Consider the following 21,299-nt stretch of genomic DNA (forward strand, 5'->3'; position numbering starts at 1 on the left):
ATGGATAAACAGATAGTCTTAGTGCTCTACACTGAACAAAAATATAAATGCAACGATTTCAAATATTTGACTGAGTTACAGTTCATGTAATGAAATCAGTCAATTGAAATAAATTCATTAGCCCCTAATCTATGGATTTCACATGACTGTTGGTCACAGATACCTTTAAAAAAATCTGAAAATAGTTAGTATCTGGTGTGACCAACATTTGCCTTATGTAGCACGACACATCTCCTTCGCATAGAGTTGATCAGGCTGTTGATTGTGGCCTGTGGAAGGTTGTCCCACTTCTCTTCAATGTTTGTGCGAAGTTCCTGAATATTGGCAGGAACTGGAACACGCTGTCGTACACGTCTATTCAGAGCATCCCAAACATGCTCAGTGGGTGACATGTCTAGTGGGTATGCAGGGCATGGAATAACTTGGACATTTTCAGCTTCCAGAAATTGTGTACAGATCCTTGCGACATGGGGGCGTGCATTATCATCCTAAAACATGAGGTGATGACGGCGGATGAATGGCATGACAATGGACCTGATGATCTCTTTGTGCATTCAAATTGCTATCTATAAAATGCAATTGTGTTAATTGTCCATAGCTTATGCCTGCTCATACCATAACCCCACCGCCACCCCACCGCCACCACTTGTTCACAAAGCTCCTCAGTTGGTGGGCCTGGCTGCCAAGGGGCTGCACCTCTGCCAGTCATGTGAAATCCATAGATTAGGGATCTGCAGTGAAGAGAATGGTCGCGTTACAAACTTTGTCAATTTGGGATTTTATAAGCAAAATAGAAAAGGACATTCTTGAAGAAACTTTGGACTCAACTGGCTAAAAGTATTTCAATGGTACTCGTTGAGTAGATGTCAAAAGTTTGGACACCTACTCATTAAGGGTTTTTCTTTATTTTTACTATTTCATAGGGAAGACATCAAAACTATGAAATAACACATATGGAATCATGTAGTAACCAAAAAAAGTGTTCTTATGAGCAGGTGGGACGGTAGGATGTTTATAATTAATCCTCAGGTTCTCTATTGTCTAAGTAATCGATAATATTTCAACCGGACAATAGCGCCTTCAATAGAAAGGAAAAACAACGAACGGCAATCGTTCATGCGAGCAAACTAGCTCTGGTTCATTCTAGAGTCCACATAGAAAATGGTCTCATTCTTCCTCATTTTTCATAACACAAGCCTGAAACAATGTCCAAAGACTGTTGACATCTAGTGGAAGCCATAGGAATGGCAATCTGGGTAATAACCATTTAGATACTGTATAGGCATTCAATAGAAAAGTACCCACATCAAAAATATCCCACTTCCTGGATGGATTTTCCTCAGGTTTACGCCTGCCATATCAGTTCTGTTATACTCACAGACATTATTTTAACAGTTTTGGAAACTTTAGAGTGGTTTCTATCCGATACTATGCATATGCATATCCTAGCTTCTGGGCCTGAGTACATTTACATTTACATTTAAGTCATTTAGCAGACGCTCTTATCCAGAGCGACTTACAAATTGGTGCGTTCACCTTAAGACATCCAGTGGAACAGCCACTTTACAATAGTGCATCTAAATCTAGTAAGGGGGGGGGTGAGAAGGATTACTTTATCCTATCCTAAGTATTCCTGAAAGAGGTGGGGTTTCAGGTGTCTCCGGAAGGTGGTGATTGACTCCGCTGTCCTGGCGTCGTGAGGGAGTTTGTTCCACCATTGGGGGGCCAGAGCAGCGAACAGTTTTGAATAGGCTGCGCGGAACTGTACTTCCTCAGTGGTAGGGAGGCGAGCAGGCCAGAGGTGGATGAACGCAGTGCCCTTGTTTGGGTGTAGGGCCTGATCAGAGCCTGGAGGTACTGAGGTGCCGTTCCCCTCATAGCTCCGTAGGCAAGCACCATGGTCTTGTAGCGGATGCGAGCTTCAACTGGAAGCCAGTGGAGAGAGCGGAGGAGCGGGGTGACGTGAGAGAACTTGGGAAGGTTGAACACCAGACGGGCTGCGGCGTTCTGGATGAGTTGTAGGGGTTTAATGGCACAGGCAGGGAGCCCAGCCAACAGCGAGTTGCAGTAATCCAGACGTGAGATGACAAGTGCCTGGATTAGGACCTGCGCCGCTTCCTGTGTGAGGCAGGGTCGTACTCTGCGGATGTTGTAGAGCATGAACCTACAGGAACGGGCCACCGCCTTGATGTTAGTTGAGAACGACAGGGTGTTGTCCAGGATCACGCCAAGGTTCTTAGCGCTCTGGGAGGAGGACACAATGGAGTTGTCAACCGTGATGGCGAGATCATGGAACGGGCAGTCCTTCCCGGGAGGAAGAGCAGCTCCGTCTTGCCGAGGTTCAGCTTGAGGTGGTGATCCGTCATCCACACTGATATGTCTGCCAGACATGCAGAGATGCGATTCGCCACCTGGTCATCAGAAGGGGGAAAGGAGAAGATTAATTGTGTGTCGTCTGCATAGCAATGATAGGAGAGACCATGTGAGGTTATGACAGAGCCAAGTGACTTGGTGTATAGCGAGAATAGGAGAGGGCCTAGAACAGAGCCCTGGGGGACGCCAGTGGTGAGAGCGCGTGGTGAGGAGACAGATTCTCGCCACGCCACCTGGTAGGAGCGACCTGTCAGGTAGGACGCAATCCAAGCGTGGGCCGCGCCGGAGATGCCCAACTCGGAGAGGGTGGAGAGGAGGATCTGATGGTTCACAGTATCGAAGGCAGCCGATAGGTCTAGAAGGATGAGAGCAGAGGAGAGAGAGTTAGCTTTAGCAGTGCGGAGCGCCTCCGTGATACAGAGAAGAGCAGTCTCAGTTGAATGACTAGTCTTGAAACCTGACTGATTTGGATCAAGAAGGTCATTCTGAGAGAGATAGCGGGAGAGCTGGCCAAGGACGGCACGTTCAAGAGTTTTGGAGAGAAAAGAAAGAAGGGATACTGGTCTGTAGTTGTTGACATCGGAGGGATCGAGTGTAGGTTTTTTTCAGAAGGGGTGCAACTCTCGCTCTCTTGAAGATGGAAGGGACGTAGCCAGCGGTCAGGGGATGAGTTGATGAGCGAGGTGAGGTAAGGGAGAAGGTATCCGGAAATGGTCTGGAGAAGAGAGGAGGGGATAGGGTCAAGCGGGCAGGTTGTTGGGCGGCCGGCCGTCACAAGACACGAGATTTCATCTGGAGAGAGAGGGGAGAAAGAGGTCAGAGCACAGGGTAGGGCAGTGTGAGCAGAACCAGCGGTGTCGTTTGACTTAGCAAACGAGGATCGGATGTCGTCGACCTTCTTTTCAAAATGGTTGACGAAGTCATCTGCAGAGAGGGAGGAGGGGGGAGGAGGATTCAGGAGGGAGGAGAAGGTGGCAAAGAGCTTCCTAGGGTTAGAGGCAGATGCTTGGAATTTAGAGTGGTAGAAAGTGGCTTTAGCAGCAGAGAGAGAAGAGGAAAATGTAGAGAGGAGGGAGTGAAAGGATGCCAGGTCCGCAGGGAGGCGAGTTTTCCTCCATTTCCGCTCGGCTGCCCGGAGCCCTGTTCTGTGAGCTCGCAATGAGTCGTCGAGCCACGGAGCGGGAGGGGAGGACCGAGCCGGCCTGGAGGATAGGGGACATAGAGAGTCAAAGGATGCAGAAAGGGAGGAGAGGAGGGTTGAGGAGGCAGAATCAGGAGATAGGTTGGAGAAGGTTTGAGCAGAGGGAAGAGATGATAGGATGGAAGAGGAGAGAGTAGCGGGGGAGAGAGAGCGAAGGTTGGGACGGCGCGATACCATCCGAGTAGGGGCAGTGTGGGAAGTGTTGGATGAGAGCGAGAGGGAAAAGGATACAAGGTAGTGGTCGGAGACTTGGAGGGGAGTTGCAGTGAGGTTAGTGGAAGAACAGCATCTAGTAAAGATGAGGTCGAGCGTATTGCCTGCCTTGAGAGTAGGGGGAAGGTGAGAGGGTGAGGAGTAACAGGCAGTTTAAATTGGGCACCTCATTCATCCAAGATTCAAAATACTGCCTAAGTGAGGTTAAACAAATCTTAATATATTTTCGATTTTATATTCTTCAAAGTAGCCTCCATTTGCCTTGATGGCAGCTTTTCACACTCTTGGCATTCTCTCAACCAGATTCATGAGGAATGCTTTTCCAACAGTCTTGAAGGAGTTCCCACATATGCTGAGCACTTGTTGGCTGCTTTTCCTTCACTCTGCAGTCCAACTCATCCCAAACCATCTCAATTGAGTTGAGGTCGGGTGATTGTGGAGGCCAGGTCATCTGATGCAGCACTCCATCACTCTCCTTGGTCAAATAGCCCTTACTCAGCCTGGGAGTTGTTTTGGGTCATTGCTAACTGCTAGCTTGCCGGCCCCGGCCTACTAACTGTTAGCTTGTTAGCATCGGCCTGCTAACTGTCTGAATCTCCGTGTCCCCAGTCAGCCCAACCACTCACTGGACCCATATGTTCACTTGGCTACGCATGCCTCTCTCTAATATCAATATGCCTCGTTCATTACTGTCCTGGTTAGTGATTACTGTCTTATTTCAGTGTAGAGCCTCTAGCCCTGCTCAATATGCCTTAGCCAACCATGTTGTTCCACCTCCTACATATGCGATGACATCACCTGGTTTAAACGTCTCTAGAGACTATATCTCTCTCATCATTACTCAATGCCTAGGTTTACCTCCAATGTACTCACATCCTACCTTTGTCTGTACACTATGCCTTGAATCTATGCTATCGTGCCCAGAAACCTGCTCCTTTTACTCTCTGTTCCGAACGTGCTAGACGGCCAGTTCGTATAGCATTTAGCCGTACCCTTATCCTACTTCTCCTCTGGTGATGTAGAGGTTAATCCAGGTCCTGCAGTGCCTAGCCCCACTCCCACTCCCCAGGTGCTCTCATTTGTTGACTTCTGTAACCGTAAAAGCCTTGGTTTCATGCATGTTAACATTAGAAGCCTACTCCCTAAGTTTGTTTTACTCACTGCTTTAGCAAACTCTGCCAATCCGGATGTCTTAACAGCTAACTATAACATTTTCTGCCAAGATAGAACTGCCAAAGGGGCATGTGTTGCAATCTACTGCAAAGATAGTAATACAGAACTCTGCAGGCTATCCAAGTCTATACCCAAACAATTCGAGCTTCTACTTCTAAAAATGCACCTTTCCAGAAACAAATCTCTCACTGTTGCCTCTTGCTATAGACCCCCCTCTGCCCCCAGCTGTGCCCTCGATAACATATGTGAATTGATTGCCCCCCATCTATCTTCGGAGTTTGTGCTACTAGGTGACCTAAACTGGGACATGCTTAACACCCCAGCCATCCTACAATCTAAGTTTGATGCCCTCAATCTCACAGAAATTATCAATGAACCTACCAGGTACAACTCCAAATCCGTAAACACGGGCACCCTCAGATGTCATCCTAACTAACTTGCCCTCCAAATACACCTCTGCTGTTTTCAATCAAGATCTCAGCAATCACTGCCTCATCCCATGCATCCGTAATAGGTCTGCGACCAAAAGACCTCCCCTCATCACTGTCAAACGCTCCCTAAAACATTTCTGCGAGCAGGCCTTTCTAATCGACCTGGCCAGGTTATCCTGGAATGACATTGACCTCATCCCGTCAGTAGATGATGCCTGGCTATTCTTTAAAAGTGCCTTCCTCACCATCTTAAATAAGCATGCCCCATTCCAAAAATTTGGAACCTGGAATAGATATAGTCCTTGGTTCACTCCTGACCGGTCTGCCCTTGACCAGCACAAAAACATCCTGTGGCGTTCTGCATTAGCATCGAATAGCCCCCGTGATATGCAACTTTTCTGGGAAGTTAGGAACAAATATACACAGGCAGTTTGAAAAAGCTAGCCTTAGCTTTCCTAAAATAAATTTGCATTCTGTAGTACTAACTCAAAAAAGTTCTGGGACACTGTAAAGTACATGGAGAATAAGAGCACCTCCTCCCAGCTGCCCACTGCTCTAAGGCAGAAATAAATCCACTATAATTGAGAATTTCAATAAGCATTTCTCTACGGCTGGCCATGCTTTCCACCTGGCTACCCCTAACCCGGTCAACTGCCCTGCACTGCCCACAGCAACCCACCAAAGCCCCCACCATTTCTCCTTCAACCAAATCCAGATAGCTGATGTTCTGAAAGAGCTGCAAAATCTTGACCCCTACAAATGAGTAAGGACCCTCTCTTTCTAAAATTATCTGCCGAAATTGTTGCAACCCCTATTACTAGCCTGTGCAACCTCTCTTTCGTATCGTCTGAGATTCCCAAAGATTGGAAAGCAGCCGCGGTCATCCCCCTCTTCAAAGGGGGTGACACTCTAGACCCAAACTGCTACAGACATATATCTATCCTACCCTGTCTTTCTAAGGTCTTCGAAAGCCAAGTTAACAAACAGATTACCGACAATTTCGAATCCCACCATACCTTCTCTGCTATGCAATCTGGTTTCAGGGCTGGTCATTGGTGCACCTCAGCCACGCTTAAGGTCCTAAACTACATCATAACTGCCATCGATGAGAGACATTACTGCGCAGCTGTATTCATCGACCTGGCCAAGGCTTTCAACTCTGTCAATCACCACATTCTTATTGGCAGACTCGACAGCCTTGATTTCTCAAATCATTGCCTCGCCTGGTTTACCAACTACTTCTCTGATAGAGTTCGGTGTGTCAAATCGGAGGGCCTGTTGTCCGGACCTCTGGCAGTCTCTATGGGGGTGCCACAGGGTTCAATCCTCGGGCCGACTCTCTTCTCTGTATACATTAATGATGTTGCTCTTGCTACTGGTGATTCTCTGATACACCTCTACGCAAACGACACCATTCTGTATACTTCTGGCCCCTCTTTGGACACTGTGTTAACAACCTCCAGAAGAGCTTCAATGCCATATAACTCCCCTTCCATGGCCTCCAACTGCTCTTAAACGCAAGTAAAGCTAAATTCATGCTATTCAACCAATCACTGCCCGCACCTGCTCACCCGTCCAGCATCACTACTCTGGATGGCTCTGACTTAGAATACGTGGACAACTACAAATACCTAGGTGTCTGGTTAGACTGTAAACTCTCCTTCCAGCCTCACATTAAGCATCTCCAATCCAAAATTAAATCTAGAATCGGCTTCCTATATCGCAACAAAGCATCCTTCACTCATGCTGCCAAACATACCCTCGTAAAACTGACCATCCTACCGATCCTCGAATTCGGTGATGTCATTTATAAAATAGCCTCCAACACTCTACTCAACAAATTGGATGTAGTCTATCACAGTGCCATCCATTTTGTCACCAAAGCCCCATACACTACCCACCATTGCGACCTGTACACTCTCGTTGGCTGGCCCTCGCTTCATACTCATCGCCAAACCCACTGGCTAAAGGTTATCTACAAGTCTCTGCTAGGTAAAGCCCCGCCTTATCTCAGCTCGCCGGTCACCATAGCAGCACCCACCCGTAGCACGCGCTCCAGCAGGTATATCTCACTGGTCACCCCCAAAGCCAATTCCTCCTTTGGCCGTCTTTCCTTCCAGTTCTCTGCTGCCAATGACTTGAACAAACTGCAAAAATCTCTAAAGCTGGAAACACATCTCCCGCACTAGCTTTAAGCACCATCTGTCAGAGCAGCTCACAGGTTACTGCACGTGTACATAGTCCATCTTTCATTTAGCCCAAACAACTACCTCTTCTCCTACTGCTATTTATTTATTTTTGCTCCTTTGCACCCCATTATTTCTATTTGTACTTTGCAAATTATTCCACTGCAAATCTACCATTCCAGTGCTGTACTCGCTATATTGTATTTACCTCGCCACCATGGCCTTTTTTTGCCTTTACCTCCCTTATCTCACCTCATTTGCTCACATTGTATATAGACTTATTTTTCTACTGTATTATTGACTGTATGTGTTGTTTATTCCATGTGTAACTCTGTGTTGTTGTATGTGTCGAATTGCTATGCTTTATCTTGGCCAGGTCGCAGTTGCAAATGAGAACTTGTTCTCAACTAGCCTACCTGGTTAAATAAAGATGAAATAAATAAAAACATTTAAAAGAGCAATAGTAAAATAACAATAGTGAGGCTATATAGGGGTACCGGTACAAAGTCAATGTGCAGGGGCACCGGTTAGTCGAGGTGATTGAGGTAAAATGTACATGTAGGTAGAGTTATTAAAATGACTATGCATAGATAATAATCAGAGTAGCAGCAGCGTAAAATGGGGGAGTCAGTATCACCAGTAGTAGGTTTACCATTAATTACCATAATTTCTAAGCTACAATGTTTGTTTGGTTATGTTTATTTCTGTTAATGCATTCAATATATTATTATTACAATGTTTTATTTTTTATTGTATATATTGTTTGTATGTTTTTGTTTTTTGTATTATTCTTAGACTCGTCTTTGTGCTGTGTTTTGAGAATCTGCAGACAGAAGAATGAGGTGGTTGTGACATTACTATTGTAGTCTTCATTTTATACCTTTCAGTGCCCCTTGAGAACTGCAAGGTGTGTCCACTCCCTCATGCTTGTGTACCCAAAATGCCCCCGCTTTGGGTTATTTTTTAGCAGGGCACTGTGGAATGACTCCAGATAACGTGATTTTTACAAAAAGAAAGGGTAAAAAAAGAGAAGAAGGGTAGACTAAATTGATTACATGGTCTGGAAGGTATTCTGTGGTTCTCAGGCTACCTCTAAACACCTGTTACCCATAACAAACACAAACCATACAAACAATACCCAATTTCTGTTCATACCATGCTTACTGTACATTCAGCTATTTTAACCGTTAGCTTGTAAATATGTTGTCTAACTTACCTTCACCTTGTGCAGAGCTAGGGGTTAGAAGCGCATGTTGGTGGAATCAGATTCTGTACCACCTACAACAGAGTACAGAACCATACACAATTTAGCCACCCCACTAATTGTATTAATCTCTATTAGACTGGCTAGCTAAGCATACCTAACATGGACATTTCAATATTGTCAGCCAACCAACCATAGATGATTTAAACACATTCATCATTGCTACCAACCCACAAACAGAGAGCAATTTCAAAAAGTATATGTTTAGTAATTGAGTGTTTTCCAAACAAGGGTGGAATAGTTGGCTACCAAATTAAAAGATACCAAATAAGAGTAACATTAGCTAGCTTACGTTAGCTAATGTCAGTCAAAGATGGAACAAACAAACAAACATGTTTAATCTGCTGAAGGTAGCTAACAGTCTAGCAATGACTAAATTACCAGTATCATGGCATAAGCTACCTTGATTGACTGTGTATGCCAAAAGATAGCTATTTAATTAAACTTAGCTGATGGCTTTCAGGGTTTAATACAGGATGTTAAGTTAGCTAACTGACTTACCCAGCTAGGCTAGCAAGCTAGCTAACATTATGTTGTTACATCACTTCAGAGCTGGAAATTGATTTCCCATCAGTTTGCAAATCCCTCTGATAATCTTTGGTCACTGCATCATTTTTGATAGACGCAGGCCACTAGCAGAATCGCAGTGAAACTCTGGTAGAACGGTTAAAGGTAGCTAATTTTCGCGCTTGTTTGTAATTAGCACAGCCGGGCTCAAAACACCACAATGGCACGATGACAAACATTAGTGAAAAACAAATGTTTTCTAAAATAATCTTGCCTAGAGAATTACTGACATGGTGGTGGTGATATCTCCAGAGTCCACAGAGCAGTCTGGAGGGCGGCACACGGGAGTCCCTGACAGCCGAGGCCGACATGGCCTGCATGTTCCAGCAGATCCTGGAGGAGCAGGGTGAGAGACACTCCGAGTTCAACACGGAGGTCCTCCACAGCCGCCGGATGAGTCTGCTGGACAAGCCGGCCCGCTTCGGTGAGGACTACACCATGTGTGTTAGACGTACACCCCCACTAACATACACTTCTTCTATTGTATATATTAATGTATGTGCTCATTGATATTAGGACACAAAGTACATACATACAATGTAGCCAAGGGTCAAGCCTAAATGCCTTAGCTGTTCTTAGGGTTGCAAAGGGAGGGTATATTACTGTAACTTTTTAAGTTTACCATTACACTACCAGAACTTTGGTAACGTTCAAGTTTTTCAAATTCATTTTAACAGATGACATCTAGTGGCATTTTCGGGTTCTTCAGATTATCACTTCTGATTATCTCTGGCCCTCTGTGTGGCCACGTAAAATATATAAAATAATACAATTTGATGATTTTTAAATTTTTAAAATGAATGACAAAGCTGTAAAACATTATCCTAAATATAAACCATCATTTTAGTGAACACCATTGGTGTTTTAATATTAGGATTTCAACAATAAATATTTTTTTACAACCAATGTTTTGGTGGCAAACTGGTGGCAGTTGTGAAAAAAGTCAATACATTGAAGTGATGCATCTCATTGAAAACAATGCCATTGTTTATTAGATGCTTTTAAAATTAATTAGGCAATTTTTTCTTGAACCAAAACTCATGGACAATATGAACATAGATATAAAAAATGAATACTATATATGAATAACTTTTAATTTTTTTTTTATTTAAGTACAAATGACCAAAGTTACCATAGATTGCCATAGATTACTTTGATAAATTACTGGTAGCTTTGCAACCCTTGCTGTGCTTGATTGAGCTTTCCTGGAGCAAAATAGAATAGTCCAAAAAGTGCAAATCCAACCTATCTGGCACTCAATATGGTATTCCAGTACTCCAATACTATTTGAACCAAGAATGCACTCTGGCCAGAACGCACTCTGCTAGAAGTAGAATATAACGGATCACCCAAAAGGTACACATTATTACACTAGGTACAACATCTCTTGCTCTTTCCTACATGAACATGGATTCCGTAATAATAACTTCACTAGGCCCCCCCGTCTATGAACTCTCTATCCGGACAGACGAGGTGCCGTACCCAGAGAACTGGATGATGCGGGCACGATCCTTGTCCAGGATGAGCCAGTCTTCGTGTGGCAGTGCCAACAACGGGCACCTTCGCAGCAGCGGACAACTGTATGGCCTGGAGGACTCGGAGGAAGAGGAAGAGTACCAGCGCCAGTACCAGCGTCTGGCGTTGCGCCGACGTAGTCACAGCCACTTCTCCTCACAGGAAAGCCTCAACCACGGCGCACCGCCACAGGTAAAGGACACAGACACACGAAGGGGCTCCGCTCCGCCAGATGTATAGGACATTGGAAATGACACACCTACAAAAACCATGGGACTCCAACTAGGTTTGCAGGATGTCTATAATGAATAGTTAACCATCCATTGAGACCAACCGTCTTGCCAGGTAAGTGTATGTAAGGCTGTGTCTACACAGGCAGACCAATTCTGATATTTTCCCACTAAATGGTATTTTGACCAATCAGATCAGCTCGAGTCAATAATTGGGCAAAATATCAGAACACAACCTGAGTGTTTTATCTTGCATAATCGAATTCTTGTCTTTAGAGTGGATGTTGGTTCTGTAACATAGATGGGAAGTGATCACTTGAGCTGAGTTACGTTGAAACTCTCATGCAAGCATTCACCCAGGGTCCCCACCAACACAGGGAACAACATCAGTGTGACACATGGAGTGGAGACACAGCTGTTAGAAGGGAGATATGGAGAAGAGGATATTGCATCATATTCATATGTTACTACTGACTCCGACCTTTACAGTGCCTATCCTAAATACCCCCCCTTGGATTTCTTAACATGTTATTGTGTTACAAAGTGGGATTAACCCTATCAGACCCAAGACTCCAGCAAAAATTGACATTTCAATTATCTGCATGTCCAACCCCTATTTAGCCTCACAACTAAGTTTTCAGGACAACCAAGGCTACAAGTAGAACACAATTTGTTTTTACATAAACAGTTGCATTCATCTGTTTTATTGACAAATGTGTCTGGATCTCTCAAGTGTGCTGTAAATCCGACATTCCTAATTCAAAGGATATTTTTCGGGGGGCAGAAATGCCTTATTAAACATGTGTACTTTCATGTGCCTCTAACAAACTCATAGGTGATCTGTCAATATGAATGAAAAATAAATTGTTACTAGCTAGTTTTTTTTTCATGGAGAAACAAAGGATTCTTCCTGGCTAGCCTTGATTGTTGAGAATGTTGTGATTTACTTCTTTCTGGAGGAAGACGAGTTGACTCTCTAAGATTGAAAATGAATCAGATGATGATCAAATCCTTGACTTGGGTAACAAGAACATTGTCATTGAACCAGACATTGCAGAGTTTTCTGATAGTGATGGTACACTGTCAGTGTGAACTGGAGCGAAATGACACAACTTCCCAAGAAAACTGAGCAGAAGAAACGCAAATAACAGAATACCTTTTACTTAGATGTACTATAGAGAAATTGCTTCTCCATTTCCTGTTTGCTAAAATTAGAATTGTTTCCTGGATGCTAAAATGTTTTGGTAAACCTACTGGAGAGCTCTACTTTGTTGACACCCATTCAGCATCGTTCACACCCTCTAAAGCCTTAGCCTCACCCATCTCTTTAAGGATTCACATGTGAACTTGGACACTGTCTCATTGGCCTAACGTTATATCCTAATTTGACTTTAGTGCAGGTCATGTTCTTCACATTACCGTCTCTGGTAAACACATACTATATCAAATAAAATCGATGTTTATTTGTCACGTGCACAGGATACAGAAGGTGTACTGAAATGGTTACTTGCATAGTGGAGTCTTTTCTTTAGACATTTAGTTAGCTCGCTAAACAATGAACCATAATCCCAAATCTTAACATTACTACCCTGCATGAATCTGCAGGTATCTAACCAACCAGGTTCAATGTTAGCTAGCTAGCTAACATTAGGCTTTAACTAGCAATGCAAATGGCTCTAAGATACAAATAATATTACTACACAGATCATACACGTAACATTAGCTAGCGAGCCAGCCAGCTAACGATAGCCAGCTAGCTAACAGTACACTTTAACTTGAAATGAAAATGAATACATGACAAAGTTAAAAGGTATCATATCTGAAAATGTAGCTAGATAGACTATCTTACCCGTATACCTGGATGGACGCTTCTCCCTCTCGTATGCCAGGGATGCCCTTAGTTTGAAGATGTAATCCGGAGACAGGTGTTTCATACAACATCTTTCAGTGTTCTCTTTTTGACTCCGTCTGCATATTTGCAATCAAACACCAGAATTGTCTCCATCTCCTTAGCTATCATACTCTAATTCCAATTGGCATTCCACTGATTTCAAAACTCAGTCCTCCAGAAAGTGGAGAGCAACACTTTTGCATTTCTACTACGTGACATCTTTCAAAAAAGCAGCGTGGGTTTTATGGCAGACTACAACCCCAAAATATGTATAGCCGCCACCAGCTGGACTGGTTGAAAAACCAAAAACAATGTAAAAAATAAAATCCGTACGTGATAGCGAAACTTAACTTAATCCACCTAAATAAAAATAGTACATTGACAAAACCAAAAACTCAATCTTCATATCTCCCTTCTCAAGCTCTAGGGCCTGAGAGGGTGGTACAGCTTTTTGGCAATATTTTTTATTTTACTAGGCAAGTCAGTTAAGAACAAATTCTTATTTTCAATGACGGCCTAGGAACAGTGGGTTAACTACCTGTTCAGGGGCAGAACAACAGATTTGTACCTTGTCAGCTTGGGGATTTGAACTTGCAACCTTTCGGTTACTAGTCCAACGCTCTAACCACTAGGCTACCCTGCCACCCCAACATCCCATGTAACGCCGAGAAATGTTTCAGTCCCAGGAACCGCTCAGCCGCATCCACAATGATATAGATTTTCCTGGACCGTCTCTCCACCTTGGCAGTGCCATTAATCACCATAGCTATAAAGGACACAAAGTCCACCATCTTAACCTTTAAAATGTCAGGGTCCTGCTGGCGAAAGGCAAACCCTGCAGCCGCAATGCTGGCCTATCCACCACCATTGACTCTTCAGGAGCATAATTCAAACCCTTAACCCTTTTAACAGCTGTTGCATGTGAAATGCTCTGAACAGCACTGACTTTGGCCACCTTATTCTCTTTCATCCTTGTCGGGCATTCGAAAGAAGTGGCTTCGTGGTTCCCACCACAATTGCATCAATCCCTCCAGGAATACTTCAACATCGACTTCCCACGAGACGCCAGATATAACCCCCTTGAGAGGTGCCCTGTGTAACGGATGTGAAATAGCTAGCTAGTTAGCGGTGGTGCGCGCTAAATAGCGTTTCAATTGGTGACGTCACTTGCTCTGAGACCTTGAAGTAGTGGTTCCCCTTGCTCTGCAAGGGCCGTGGCTTTTGTGGAGCGATGGGTAATGATGCTTCGTGGGTGACTGTTGTTGATGTGTGCAGAGGCGCCCGGGTATGGGCGAGGGGACGGTCTAAAGTTATACTGTTACACCTGCTCTGAAGAGAGACACACACAACACTTCAAACATATCAAATCGGGTGAGAAGCAACACACGTTCCTTCTGATCCGTAGAAGCAAAAAAATCTAAAAAAGCCCACCTCGTGATCCTCACAGCCTTCACTTTACCTACCAGTTTGGATATCTTAAATGGATTCTTATAGATTGGTAATCCGATCAGCTGCTCCTCATTTAATAAACCGTACTCCTACAAGATACGAAGGGACATTCTCATCACACTACTTTGCTCCATGCCCCATTATTTTGGAGAATATTCCAATTCGCCTTGATTCTACCTGCCATTAGATTCAGAATCCACTTCATTGTCCACTTCCGCCATCTTTTTTCCGGTAATTACCTACTGACCAGCTCATGTTAGAGACAGATGCGTATTATATGGTAGACCAATCTGACTCATCTCTCGGCATAGCTGGAAAGTTCCTAGCTTTTTCCGTAGCTAAACCAACTGCCCTCGTAATTTAACAATATTATATGTATTTACAGATGGCATACAAGTTTGATATTAAGGCACATGAAAGTTCATATGTTCCAGAAGGTATTTCTGGCAAAAAAAACACATTTTGATTAAAAAAACTACCGTGAAGTAGTGATGCACGATATATTCCTAGTTTCCTGAAACCAGTCACAAATATTGTATATTCAGCTGTTGTACAAAACCAAAACTTAAGAACGGGAAACATAGAAATAGCGCATATAGAACCGATGTACCGCTTCTTAGACTTGCTTTCAATGAGTGACAGATTTATAACACACATTTGTGTGTGAACTTGGTCAGGTCGCCCAAGTTACATATTGCAGCTTTATTCATCAAAAAAGTTCCAGTCTGCCATGAAGCATCCATCCATGTATTTGGGTAAGAGTCTAACGTTAGCTTCATGTACAGGTATTGTTTGTATATCATTTTGTTATAAAGTTGTTTGCATTGTTAGTTAAAGCCTAATGTTAGCTAGCTAATGTCCCCGAGAGTCCTCGAGATCAAAACAGTCTTGACTAGCGTTGAATAAACCTTAGCATGGGTACTTCCTGCCTATGGGAAGGGAGGGGCAAAATGTAGTCGTGATCTGATTTGCCGAAGGGAGGTCGGGGGAGGACCTTGCAGCCATCCCGGAACAGAGAGTAACAACGGTTGAGTGTTTTTGAAGTGTGAGTACTGCAGGCAATGTGTTGATAGAACTTTGGTAGCGTTTTTCTCAGATTTGCTTTATTAAAGTCCCCAGCTATAAAAAATGCGTCCTCAGGATATGCAGTGTCCAGTTTGCACAAGCTATTCTAGGTCGGCTGAACAAAAGGACTTGAGTTTCTGTACGTTACCACAATCACGCCATGGGTAGTTAATCATGAGACATACAACTCTGCCTTTCTTCTTCCCAGAGAGTTCATTATCCCTATCCGCACAATGTATTGAAAACCCTGCTGGCTGTATGGATGGGGACAGTATATCTGGAGAGAGCCATGATTCTGTGAAACAGAGCATGTTACTGTCCCTGATGCCTCTCTGGAAGGAGATTCCTCGCCCTGAGCTCTTCAACTTTATTGTCCAGGGACTGAACATAAGCGAGTAATATACTCGGATGCGGTGGAGGGTGTGCACGCCTCCTGAGTCAGACTAAAAGTCCACTCCGAATACTTCTTCTCCGGTGGCGTCTGGTATAAGTTCAATCGCCTTGGAACGTACAAACAAAGGTTCCAATTTAGGAAAGTCATATTCCTGGTCAAAATGCTGGTGAGTTACTGCCTCTTTGATATCCAAAAGTTATTTCAGGCTGTATATAATAATACAAAACAAAATCTGGGCTAATAACATGAGAAAGAAAATTTAAAAATAATACTATAAAGTTGCTTAGGAGCTAAACAAGAAACAAGGCGGCCCTGTCTATCGGCCCATCTTCACATATTTTTTGTTATATATATATATATAGTGTATAGTTTTATATATATATAGTGTATTTACCAGAAACAATGTGAAGAACAACATGTTAGGATATAGGTCAAGGACTAGATAAAGTGTATGTTTACCTGGAGATGTACCTTCTTTTAGGTTACTACTTCAACCACTTGTTTCCTACACTACCTTAATCACTCAGCTTAGCACATGGCCTGACGGAAATACTTAAAGAGATGCGTCGAACTAAAGCTTAAGAGGGTATGGACGATGCTGAATGGGCTTACTCAAGAAAAGAGCTCTCGAGCAAGTGTGAAAAACTTCAGGGGGTTTTCTGGTACTTGTCTACAAGGTGGAATAGCACGTTTATCACATTTTAAATAAGCATGTTTCCCCCAACTGCAGTGTATGATATTTAATGTTTAAGCTCTGAGTATGTACTTTTAGAAAATGTACAAAAAACTATCTTGGAAATGGTATATCAAATTCAAATGGGAAATATAGTCACAAACGTCAATACAAAAAAAATAAGGTCATCCAACACAAAAACCTGACAAAAATGAATTAATATGAATGCTGTAAGTAGAGAAATTGTTTTCTCAGAGATTAATATCCAACCAGTTAGTAAAAAATGTGTAGAATTTGCAGTTTGTGACAGCAAATATGTGAGCTTAATTCAGTATTATAGACACTAAGTCCTGGGATCAAAAATGCTCTTCTATATAGAAGAACCCCTTCTAATGACTCATGTAGCTTGTGAGCGTCATAGAGCAAATCGTGCATGTTTGTGAGAGTCTCAGCTTTTCATAGATAGCAGACATCTTTTTTTTTAAAGACCCGGACCGGAAACCTTTGGGATCCACACTTGTCTCACAAACACCTCTTTAGCTCAGCCCCTGTTAACCACACAGACTAATTGTACAATGGATGCAGAATAAATAGTTTAATCCAATGATACAGAATTATATAGCTCAAACACAATGTTTTAAGGTGTTAGAATTCCAAAAAGTGCCGGTGTCATGTGTGCCCCCCTCATGTGATCTGCAAAACGACATTGGAGGAGGCATCTCATGGTAGAGAAATGAACTTTCAGATCTCTGGCAACAGCTCTGGTGGACATTCCATCAGTCAGCATGCCAATTGCACGCTCCCTCAAAACTTGAGAAATCTATGGCATTGTGTTGTGTGACAAAACTGCACATTTTAAAGTGGTATTTTATTGTCCCCAGCACAAGATTCACCTGTGTAATGATCATGCTGTTTAATCAGCTTATTGATATGCCACACCTGTCAGGAGGATGGATTATCTTGGCAAAGGAGAAATGCTCACTTAGAGGGATGGAAAGAGAACCTTTGGGAGAACCATTTAAGAGCTAGAGTTATGACAGCAGTGGGTGGAGTGGTGTTTCGCAGACAGTTTGTACTGGCAGTTATACAGGACAGTTTGTGGCTGTTACTCTCACTTTACATAGCCAAACAAAGCCTGAATCTGGCATTTACCCCTGTTTAGTTGGTCTATATTCATAGTTTGTTCTTTCTTACTCACTATCCTCAGTTCATGTGGGGTTTTCCTTTATTTTGTCTTTTCTAAAGCAAATCTAGTGGGCATCCATGGTGGCAACAAGGTGACTCCTTTGTTAGTTATTTTTTCTGTTGAGCGACAACATTTAGATTTGTCTTTAGAGAACGTAACAGTTCTTACCGAGGCATTTGAAAAACTCCATGGTCTTTGTTGTTGAATCTGTGCTTGAAATTCACTATTGGACTGAGAGACCTTACAATTTTCATTTCACTTTGACATTATGGAGTATTTTGTGTAGATCAATGACCAAAAACAAAAATCAACGAAATCCTTTTAATTCCCACTTTTAATGCAACAAAATGTGACAGAATCCAAGGGAGGTGAATACTTATGATAGGCACTGTACATGTACAATTATTGACATGGTCATGTTTATGTCTGTCAAATCAAGCAAAAACACTCAACTAATTAGTTGATCAGTTTATCATTGAATCAATCAATCAATGTCCTCTCCACAACATACATATAGCTTATTTCACTACTTGTATCGAGTTATTTATCAGAAGATAGGAGACATAACACAACATGTCTTTTTTAAATAAACATTTTAGCAAATATGAACGTTTCCCGAAACGATCAGATCATCTATCACTGAGGAGGGGATAAGGCCAGAGAAAACAACAAAACAAAACGCCATTAAGACAGTCGTCTGTCGCAATATCAAAGAGCTTTATCTTCTCAATCCCAGCTGTACTCTCTCTCTCATTCCCACCTTAGAAAATATTGAGATATCCTGTGTCATGCTAAATTAGTCTCACATCTGGGCAACACTAGCGGAGTTAGGGAGATGTTGAGAAGAAGAGAGCAGCTCAGTCAAACACAGAGGAGACAGTAGAGCAACATGTGTTTGTCAGAGATCAAAAGAGGCCATGATATCAATCTATGCATCAGTCTCCAAACTCTTATCGGCAGCCAATGGCAAGCCTTTCTCAGTGTCTATGTTAGCTCATCTGGCATATGATCTGTCTATTGTGTACTGCTAGACTAGGCATTCATCTTGTGTTTTCAAATCAAGAGCTGGATTCAATCAAACTGGTGCTGTAGATACACTAAATATACACAAGAGTATGTGATCAGTCCTTCAAATTAGTGGATTCGGCTATTTCAGCCACACCCATTGCTGACAGCTGTATAAAATCAAGCACACAACCATGCAATCTCCATAGACAAATATTGGCAGTAGAATGACCTTACTGAAGAGCTCAGTGACTTTCGACGTAGCACCGTCATAGGATGCCACCTTTCCAACAGGTCAGTTTGTCAAATTTCTGCCCTGCTGGAGCTGCCCCGTTCAACTGTAAGTGCTGTTATTGTGAAGTGGAGCAACAACGGGACCCCAGAGTGCAATCGTCTGTCCTCCGTTGCAACACTCACTACTGAGTTCCAAACTGCCTCTGGAAGCAACTTCAGCACAATAACTTTTTGTCGGGGGCTTCATGAAATGGGCTTCCATGGCCAAGCAACGCCCACAAGTCTAACATCACCATGCGCAATGCCAAGTGTCGGCTGGAGTGGTGTAAAGATCGCCACCATGGACTCTGGAGCGATTCTCTGGAGTGATGACTCATGCTTTATATCTGGCAGTCCGACGGATGAATCTGGGTTTGGCGGATGCCAGGAGAACACTACCTGCCCGAATGCATAGTGCCAACTGTAAAGTTAGTTGGAGGAGGTATAATGATCTGGGGCTGTTTTTCATGGTTCGGGCTAGACCCCTTAATTCCAGTGAAGGGAAATCTTAACTCTGCAGCATACAATGACATTCTAAATGATTCTGTGCTCCCAACTTTGTCAGGAGTATTTCCATCTGTAATAAAGCCCTTTTGTGGGCTTTATTACAGATGGATTTTCCTTATGGATAGATTTTCCTTATATGAACAGTAAAATCTTTGAAATTGTTGCATGTTGCTTTTATATTTTTGTTCAGTATACATAAAATGCAGATAGCATTGTGGATCAAAATAGCACCCATTCATTAAAATTGGACCTCTCAATAATTGTGGAAGTGTTTTTCAGAATTTATTGGTTTGGGTGGGAACCCACTGCTTCAGATACAGTGCCTTCAGAACGTATTCATACCCCTAGATTAATCCCACATTTTGTTGTTTTACTGCTTGAATTAAATGTTTTATATTTTTTCTCACCCTTCTACACACAATACCCCATAATGACAAAGGGAAACAGGTTTTCGAAATGTTTGCTAATTTATTGAAAATACAGAAATATCAAATTTACATAAGTATTCACACCCCTGAGTCAGTAAAGGTTCGAATCACCTTTGGCAGTGATTTACAGTTGTGAGTCTTTCTGGGAAAGTCTTTAAGAGCTTTGCACACCTGGATTGTATAATAGTAGCACATTATTCTTAAAAACATTATTCAAGCTCTGTCAAATTGGTTGTTGATCATTGCTAGACAGCCATTTTCAAATCTTGCCATAGATTTTCAAGCTGATTTTAAGTCAAAAATTTAACTAGGCCTCTAAGGAACGTTCAATGTCATCTTGGTAAGCAACTACAGTGTATATTGGAGCTTGTGTTTTTAGCTTATTGTCCTGCTGAAAGGTGATTTTTGTCACCCTGTGTCTGTTGGAAAGCAGACTGAACCAGCTTTTTCTGTAGGGTTTTGCCTGTGCTTAGCTCTATTCCATTTATTTTTATCAACAACAAAAAACTCCCTTGCTGATGACAAGAATACCCATAACATGATGCAGCCACCACCATGCTTGAAAATATGTAAAGTGGTACTCTGATGTGTTATGTTGGATTTGCCCCAAAAACTATGCTTTGGACTCAGGGCATCAAGTTAATTTCTTTGCCTAATATTTTGCAGTTTTTCTTTAGTGCCTTGTTGCAAAGAGGATGCATATTTTTGAAATGTTTTATTCTGTATGTGCTTTGACTCTGTCATTTAGGTTAGTATTGTGGAGTAACTACACTGTTGTTGATCCATTGTTTTCTCCAATCACAGCCATTCAACTCTGTAACTGTTTTAATAATATGTTAATAACTGTTTTTTTATTCGACCATGCTGGTCATTTATGAACATTTGAACATCTTGGCCATGTTCTGTTATAATCTCTACCCGGCACAGCCAGAAGAGGACTGGCCACCCCACATAGCCTGGTTCCTCTCTAGGTTTCTTCCTAGGTTTTGGCCTTTCTAGGGAGTTTTTCCTAGCCACCGTGCTTTTACACCTGCATTGCTTGCTGTTTGGGGTTTTAGGCTGGGTTTCTGTACAGTACTTTGAGATATCAGCTGATGTACGAAGGGCTATATAAATAAATTTGATTTGATTTTGATTTGATTTAAAGCCACCTTTGGCCTCATGGTGAAATCCCTGAGTGTTTTCCTTCCTCGCCGACAACTGAGTAAGGAAGAACAGCTGTGTCTTTTTAGTGACTGGATCCAAAGTGTAATTAATAACTTCACCATGCTCAAA

The 21,299-nt window shown here is 42.7% G+C and overlaps 1 protein-coding gene across 3 annotated transcripts in view; it reads left to right on the plus strand.

Moving 5' to 3' along the window:
- Positions 1-21,299, plus strand: part of LOC115130201 (melanophilin-like) — a 124,214-nt gene that overhangs the window by 66,415 nt on the left and 36,500 nt on the right. For 2 of the 3 annotated variants that reach the window (XM_029661136.2, XM_029661306.2), the window contains 2 exons: positions 9,661-9,832; positions 10,844-11,115. In XM_029661136.2, the coding sequence (XP_029516996.1) occupies positions 9,661-9,832; positions 10,844-11,115 (444 nt within the window). The remainder of the gene's footprint in view (positions 1-9,660; positions 9,833-10,843; positions 11,116-21,299) is intronic. The other variant, XM_029661216.2, reaches the window with a different exon arrangement.

The sequence above is a fragment of the Oncorhynchus nerka genome, linkage group LG1, assembly GCF_034236695.1.
Source record: "Oncorhynchus nerka isolate Pitt River linkage group LG1, Oner_Uvic_2.0, whole genome shotgun sequence".
In the NCBI taxonomy this organism is placed as follows: domain Eukaryota; kingdom Metazoa; phylum Chordata; class Actinopteri; order Salmoniformes; family Salmonidae; genus Oncorhynchus; species Oncorhynchus nerka.